This window comes from Pygocentrus nattereri, chromosome 13 (assembly GCF_015220715.1).
Source record: "Pygocentrus nattereri isolate fPygNat1 chromosome 13, fPygNat1.pri, whole genome shotgun sequence".
NCBI lineage: Eukaryota > Metazoa > Chordata > Actinopteri > Characiformes > Serrasalmidae > Pygocentrus > Pygocentrus nattereri.
In genome coordinates, this window is record NC_051223.1 from 19,670,116 (window position 1) to 19,678,181 (window position 8,066).

Sequence of the window (8,066 nt, forward strand, 5' to 3'; positions counted from 1 at the left end):
TACTTTTTTATAGGATTTTTATATGACACAATAAAGAACAAAACACTTGAAACATCAAATAGGGCTCCATACTCAATCTGTGTTATCGTGAAGGCAAGATTTCAAGAGGCAAGAGATTTAGAAGGCAAGATTATTTCGAAGGAAATCTCCCTGTGCTTGACAAATCAGTGGGAACCATTGCTAAGAAATTCTGACTATTTATCATTGCCACCCCTGTTCTTCACTGTCGAGGTGCTGATTGTTTTGTTTGTAGTAACCTTCTCTCAGCAATGTGATGTTTCAATCAGCATTTCAGATTTGACTCATTAATCTTGCTTTGTACACTTTAGTTCATTATGTTTATCTGTCTGGGACAATGTACAAAACCATTCATCTTGATGGAGAAAAGTTGTTTAGCTAGCAGCTGATTTTCATCTGCAGTCCCTGGGCAGGTAAACATAAAATTAGCACAAAACACATAATCAGTACAAATACAACACAATTACAATAAAATATATAAAATAAAATAGAGCAGTCTGACTATAATCACATTCATAGCCATGAACAAATCACCAAAACAAAAAGTAGGGCAACCATGCTATTGCAGTTTATACCCTTTACAGATCTAATATAAACTATGGTTCTCTGAAAGGCGGTTGTGACTGGAAGCTCTGGAGGGTTTCTAAGAATCCGCCCAGCTCTCTCTCTTTTCTCTTTGGTCATGTCCCACTAGCCTGATCTATGTCCAGTCCAGTCCAGTCCAGTCCAGTAGAGTAGTGCTGCTCCCTGCTCTTCTCCTGTCTGGGTTCTGCAGCTTTGTCCCCATCCTCTCTCACATCTCTGGATGTCTCAATCTCCATCTCTTCTTCCTTTTTTTCCACATGCACTCTTGTACTTTGGATGGTCCCGTCCTACTCATTTCTCTGTCTACATATCTTCAGTATAGATGTTACTATGTTCAAGCTTCATGTCTTTTATCAGTGTCTTCTCTGTCTTACCTGTAAATTCTGTAGTGATGTGATGTTGCACCACAGCACCATGTCCTCTGTTCCTTTCAATGGAATGGGGATGTGGTGTGAGGTTGGCTTCTTTTGTCTGCTAGCTACAGTAGTAGAAGCTATATGGTTGTGGCTTTTGAAGGGAGGAGCCTGGAGGTAGTTGACTTCATGTCAAATTATTGGCCATTTCAAAGCTATATGTTACTATCTATTGGAAAAACCAGACATGGGCAAATACAGATTACATTTATGGCTCAGTCTTCTCCCTGTTGGCCAGTGTGGAATAATGTCTGCCTTTCATTGTGTGCTAACCTGTCCTGTAGGTACTATATGTGTGTTTGTAAGGGAGGGATGGCCTGATTCTCATTTCCCCAGCCCCAGCCCCTGTCCCAGCTCTGCTGACCAATGTTATGTCTGCCCCTCAGACTGCAGATCCTTCAGAACCTGTGGAGTCCGTTCAGCCGCACGAACCTCTGGTGGAGCACCTGCTGTGTGTAAAGAAGACGTCAGTGGGGCGTACCCACTCCTTACCCAACGACAGCTACATGTACCTGCCCCTACAGCCTACTGACACCTCTACAACCCTCACAACCTCAGCTCAACAGGCCCAGTCAGGTACAGCACCTAAAATCTGCTTAGTAATCAGGACATAAATATACTATGTGTGTCTATATGTTCAGTATCCATTCTTACTAATAAATCAATAAGAACTGTGCACCTAATACACCAAACATCACCAAACTTTGGGAGCTAAACACTGAAGTTATCAATTTGAATGGTTTTAAAAGTTCATAAGCAAACACCATAAACATTTGTCTTCTTATATCTCATCCATTATGGATTATTATTTTATTGAGTTTAAAAGTAATTATTCTGTTTAAACATTGCACTGTTGTCCATAATTTATCCATATTTCCATGCATGTGTTGCATGCTGGGTAGTTTTAATGGTTGCTTGCATCTCTAGGGTCGAAATAGATTTTAAGAGAAAACTAGAAAACTGTCCCATCATTGTTAGGGAGGGTTCATAGTTACTTTTGTGCTTGTGTGGTAAATTCAAAAATGCTGTTAATAAGGTAGCAACTTAAGAAATAAACCACAAGAAACTGTGATCTACAGTGGTTTTATCACATATATATATATATATATATATATATATATATATATATATATATATATATATATATATATATATATATATATATATATATATATCTGTGACTGCTTGTGTTATGCTCGCATCAAGCCAACATGCCACACATGTCCCATCTATCAATAGACTCAGTCTATTCAGACTGAGACAGTCATGAGTGTAAATATATTCATATATGATATGATGGAGGGTGATAGGATAATAAAATATACTGTCATAATACTTTTTTCATAAGACATGTCATAAGACATTTTCTTGCTACATGATATGCATCATGATATTTAGCTTTCCAGGCATCTGATAAGTTGATAGACAGAAAAATAGCACACAGTGCACATGTAAAAATACTACCAAAGCTTGTATTTTTATACAACACTGCACTACACCAAACCAAATAACCAGAAGTAATGAGGCTCTTCTAGTAAGCCAATTGGTCAGTGTTCTTTAAGTACTGATGATACCCATGAAAAGAAAACCATATTGAGTCACAATGTGATGTAATTATTGACGACCTGTACTTCAGAGGTGACTACTAGGACTGGAACTATCCATTTTATAGCATATAATAATGTTTGGTGTTGTATTAATTTAGATATGTAGTTAACCTAATTTAACTTAAACCTTAGCTGAATTTAGCAGTATTAAAATAAGTTAGCAGTTACATTAACTAACTGACTAGTCGAATGTTTTGAAAGCCTTTTTCTTTTTCTTCTAACTATTAATATTGATGCTAGTTCAATAGGAATGTTATGTGTTGCTGACTAATGGAATTCAAGTGCATAAGAGCAAGGCAGCATGCTAAAGTGGGAAGAAATTTAATTGTCAATCTTTTTTGTCTTATTTTTAATATATTGTATTTTATATATGATGTATTAATACTGTGTGTAATGTAGATTTTGATAGTTTCCATTAATCAACAATATAAATACAACGTAAGACCACAAAAATAATATAATACTGCAACAAGATGGTATTTTTTGCACTAAAGAATTCCTGAATATGTTGGTGATACTGCACTGCTGCTGTATCTCCTCCTACAGGTTCCAGCAGCTCTGTTCAGTCTCACGCAGAAGAGCCTTCACAGCACCTGACTGTGCCCACAGAGCTCTTCCGACCCATCAGCCCCCACAGCCTGTCTGATTCTGAGAGTATCCCCCGCATCCCTCCACCTCGCCGGCACACCCTCTCCCGCACTCTGCGCAGACAGGTAAGCTCCAGCCCCAACACTTCTCATTGCTCCCTCTGAAAAGAATGAAGGACACTGGCTGTTATGATGGAATTATGTGCTGTGCTGCATTAGCGTCTAGCTGTTTGTTCTGTAGCACTGTGCTTTATTGCTGCCCACCTGGTACTTTGTCTTGGCTTGTCTTTCCTCATAATGCGTTATATTCTCTGTGTCTCCTGTCCAGCGCTTTATGTAGTGTATTTGAAGAAGTGATTGGTACGAAGTCTGACACCTCTGCACTGTTCATCTGTCCTCTGGGCCAGTACATTTCCACTCTTAATTCTTCCTGCATTCTCTCCTCTTTTCTTCTTCTTTCCTTTCTTTTCTTTTGTTTTTTGTTTCTTGTGGCCTGTGTTTCCACTAATCTGACTAATCCTGATCAGCTCAGCATGGTACAGCACAAACCGGACCCCAGCCTGCTCCTGAGACACAGATACTCCTGTTACTGAGAGAGCTGGAGTGGTAGCCTCCAGCATCTTTCCCACTCTAAACATCCCTGACCCTCCCTCCCAGACCATTCCCCATACCTGTCCCACTGCCCCCCCACCAGCTCCCCATAGCCCACGTCCCACTGCATTTCACCAGGGCTGCTCTAAGGGACAAAACTAGAAGGCTAAAGATCAAGAAGGATTCCTATTGAGGTTAGAGAGACAGCATTATTTAAGCATTATTTAAAGCTGTTGGTCTATTCAACCAGAAATAAACTGACCCATATGGTACTGTCTGTTTGAAGAATTGGTACTGAATTAATCATTTTACAGTGGTACTGGTTATTGATGTTAGGCTTTGATAAAGTAAAGATTTCTGTGTGAAAAACAGTGTGGAACACTTCACTGTCTGGCAGGCAGTGCTCATGGTTTTTTTGTTTGTTTGTTTTTTGCTTTTTTGTGTGAAGTCATGTCAGTCGTCATGATTTTATAGCTTAGTATATATTACAATGACATTGCTGATGATGTAACGTCTTAAATCTTATAAGTGGTCAATTTTAATTAACTTCATGTAAGGGCCTCTTTTGTTCAATCAGATTAATTGTGTCATATTATCAGCATTCACTGTGACATGCACTGAGCTACAACATCTGTCATTTCACACTCGAAAGTATGTTAACAACATTCAAAATGGTAACTTTACAGGAGGCAAAAGGCTTTAATGTAAATGAATGTAAAGATATTTTATGGCAAGTATTGCTGGCACAGCTCTTCATTAGAGCAAGCACTGTATATGTATATATGTAATTTTCATAGGGGGACTAACTTCTTGTTAATATCTATGATTTCAGAAGGTGTCAGCAAACTTTATGACAACTGTTTAAGTCTAAGTGTTTACTTAACTCTGTGTCCGTTGTCATGAAAGGCTTACGTTGGTGCCATGTAGCCTCATGAACACTGCCCAGTCATTTTAAGTAAGATAAAGTCTATACAATTATGGATTGGAGTTTTTCCCCAAAACTATTCGGGAGGCAGGACTTCAAAATGCTCCTATAGAATATGCAGTAAACAAAAAAATTGCTTTCACAGTTTCAGATATTTTGAGCCATGTGAGATACCACACACAGAAAGGACACTTTATTTCTGGTTAATAAATGCATTTTATTACACATTTCAGTTTCACCACCGATAACAATACTACCTGTGACCACCAGATGGCAGTGTTGTCTCTACTATGCTGGTTGGTGCTACAAACATGAAGCGAATGTTTGTGTGTCAGTTCTGTCACCCACATCTACAAAGGGGCTTCTCTTGATCTTTAGCCTTTCTTCTAGGTCCTTCACAGACCTTTCTCCTACTGGGCTCGTGCATCTCTCTCCTTTTGGATATATATTGGAACAGGGAGTCATTTTTCACTTGCTGTTTTCAGAAGAGAGTGGCCGCTGACATGCAGCCCTGCAAGGAGACATAGGTCGTGTTGTCTCTTACAGTATAGCCCAGTGGCTCAGAGTGCAGTCTGCCAAACAGTGCCTCCAGTTTTTTGCTTAGGGTAAATGTTCCTCTGCCCTAGTTTAAAACAACAGCTGTACTGGACAACTACTTCCATGAAGTGCATTTGGTCATATGAACTTTTCACCTTTGTGACTTGACTGAAAGCAGCAGCAGCATATGTATGTAAATTTTCCTCAGGATCAGGGATGTAGCAAACTGAGGGAAGGAAAGGAGGAGCGTGAGAAAGAGGAAAAAATGGGGCGGGGTGGTGGATTTTGCAGTGTTGACTGTATACTAAACATTTTTGATTCGGTTGAGGGTGCACAGCACATGAGTCAGGGCCTTATTTCCTCAGAAGCACAGAAAGGACATTTTCTACAGAGCGTTTAAGGAGACAACAACAGATATGAAGAGTTTCAATGGATTTGACTCATTTCTGAAAACAAAATCAGTCACTTTTTTCTTAGATGAACTTGCTAATAAAGACTTTTAGGTCTGTAAGTTCTCAATGTAGAGTTTAGAACACTTTCTACTTCACACACAGAGAACAGATGTCTTAGTCTCTATATGCAGGCTACCTCCAACTGGATTGCCTCTCTATTTTCTAACTTCTTCTCAACTTGTGGAGGCAGAGAGCTTGTGGAGAATACCACAGTAATGGTGAACTCTACTCTAACCCCACGGCTCACCTTTCCCCCAACCACTGTACCGCCCCCACCATCTCATGCTAACCAATCTCCCTCTCACCTTTTCATATCTTAAATACTTTCCTCCTTCCTTCTCACCCCCCCTCCTCCCTGCCTCCTCCCATCCCTGCTCTCCTCAGGTGGCAGTGAGTGCTGACTCTCAGGAGGCTCTGTCCACAGAAGGTGTTGAGAGTGAGGGGTCTGCCGAACTCTCCGCTCCTCCTCGCACTTGCCCGGTTCCTCTGCGGAAGCAGCAACAGCAGCAGCAGCATCGGCCCTTACTCTTCCTGGTCCCTGCCACACCGGGCGCTTCTCCAAAAGCGGCGCGCTCCAGCGTGCACACGCAGCACAATCCCCATGACCAATACAGTGTCTCCTCCAGATGCCCTCGCTCCCCTCCGCCGCCGCCTCTTCCCAAGGGTGCTATGCCTTCTGCTAAGCAGCAAGAGGAGGAGGACTCGGTGGATCAGGAGGTGTCGCACATCATCAGGGCAGGGTTCACAGGTGGTAGTAACAAGGATCTTGTAGGAGTTCTTGGAGAAGGGTTTGGAGGAAGGCTTGGAGGTGGGCTCGGATTAGGCCTCGGAGGGTTGCCAGCGGAAGCCCGTGGCCCATGCTTGCGGCAGTTGAAGAAGTACCACAGCGCGGACGCTCAAGCCCACCGGCTCCCTCTGCTGCCCCGGCCCTCCTCCTGGCTGGACGACCCACGGCGCCACTCCATTGAGGTTTGCTCTTCAGTGGAGAGCAGCCCTCAGCGTAGCTCCACCTCCTCTGGCTTTGTGTCACGTGACGACAGTCTTCAGACCTCTCAGCCCTCACCCCACACTCGCAAGAAGAAGATGAGTCCACCGTGCATCTCAGTGGACCCCCCAGAGGGGCTGGAGGCTCCAGGATGCTTCCGGTCAGTGCTGGGCATGGTGGCTCCACCCCCTCTGCCCAGTAGGGACACCTGCCTGAGGAGGCGAGCCCCCTCCAGTGACTCCAAGGACTCTTTTGATCTGGGTGGAGGAGGAGGAGGAGGAGATGGGCTGCCACAAGAGGGGGTTCCCAACCCCAAGCTGTTGACTCTGCCCAACTTCTCCTTTGAGAAGTCAAGCTCTGAGCACTGAACATTTTGCGCACACGCACACAAAACAAAAAACTCTACACACATAGATGCACACGAATAAACACAAGATGCACTCCGTGTATCCATGACAGTGATAGTCATAGTAATAATACCATAGAGAGTAATAATGCTAACTGCAACTGATGAGTACTCCATGACTTCATGAGGAATAGTGACCATCCCTTGTCTTTGTTCTGTACTGCCAAAAAGAAAACAACACTGTACTGAGGACAAACCAAGCTAATAACAGAACTGTTTCTCTTCCATGATGCTGGCAGACATTTGCTGGCAGTCCTATGACCTCCCGTTCGGACGTTCTGTACAGGGCCCCAGACCGGGGAGCCCCCTTCTGGCTGTTTTGGTGACTTTATCTCACTGTATGGTAGAGCTCACTCTCCAGCAGTGGTGAAGGTACAAAGCAATATGAACGTTTTAGAGACACTATTTTCTTAAATTATTGGGCCATAGTGTTTGTACAGGATGTAGATTTTTTTTTAAATTTCATTCTATTTTTATTTGTGTCCTTTTGTGACTTTTCAATGTTTAAAATTGTTTGTCGTTTTTGCTTTATTTTTTCACCATAGGATATTTTTAGCTTTCTTGTTTTAACAAAGGAAAAAAAAAGAAAGAAAGAAAGAAAAAACGTTTTTCAAAGTGCCGAGATCCATGTATTTGTAGTAATAATAATATATATATAAAAGAACTCATTAAACTGCTCTTTGATTTTTAAACTCAAGTCAACAGTCAAAGTGAATTAAATGATGTGTTTTTTGACGTAACTGAAACGTAAACTGCCAGCAAACACAACATACAACCATTGATTCCATAGTCTATGAGGAGATTGTAACAATGCCCTGTTATTCAACCCCAATTCCAATGAAATCGGGACATTGTGTAAAACATAAAAAATAACCAGAATAAGATGATTTGCAAATCCTTTTCAACATATATTCAATTGAATACACTACAAAGACAAGATATTTAATGTTCAAACGGATA

At 41.7% G+C, this 8,066-nt stretch overlaps 1 protein-coding gene across 14 annotated transcripts in view; it reads left to right on the forward strand.

Annotated features, from left to right (window-relative positions):
- The window catches only part of cacna1g (calcium channel, voltage-dependent, T type, alpha 1G subunit), a 322,261-nt gene extending 314,458 nt beyond the window's left edge, over nucleotides 1-7,803 (forward strand). For 12 of the 14 annotated variants that reach the window (XM_017695906.2, XM_017695905.2, XM_017695910.2 and 9 more), the window contains 3 exons: nucleotides 1,403-1,592; nucleotides 3,170-3,336; nucleotides 6,100-7,803. In XM_017695906.2, the coding sequence (XP_017551395.2) occupies nucleotides 1,403-1,592; nucleotides 3,170-3,336; nucleotides 6,100-7,068 (1,326 nt within the window). In that variant the 3' untranslated portion in view covers nucleotides 7,069-7,803. Of the gene's footprint in view, nucleotides 1-1,402; nucleotides 1,593-3,169; nucleotides 3,337-3,737; nucleotides 6,002-6,099 lie in introns of those variants that run through there. The other 2 variants (XM_017695914.2, XM_017695912.2) reach the window with 2 other exon arrangements.
- Nucleotides 7,804-8,066: the final 263 nt, after the last annotated feature.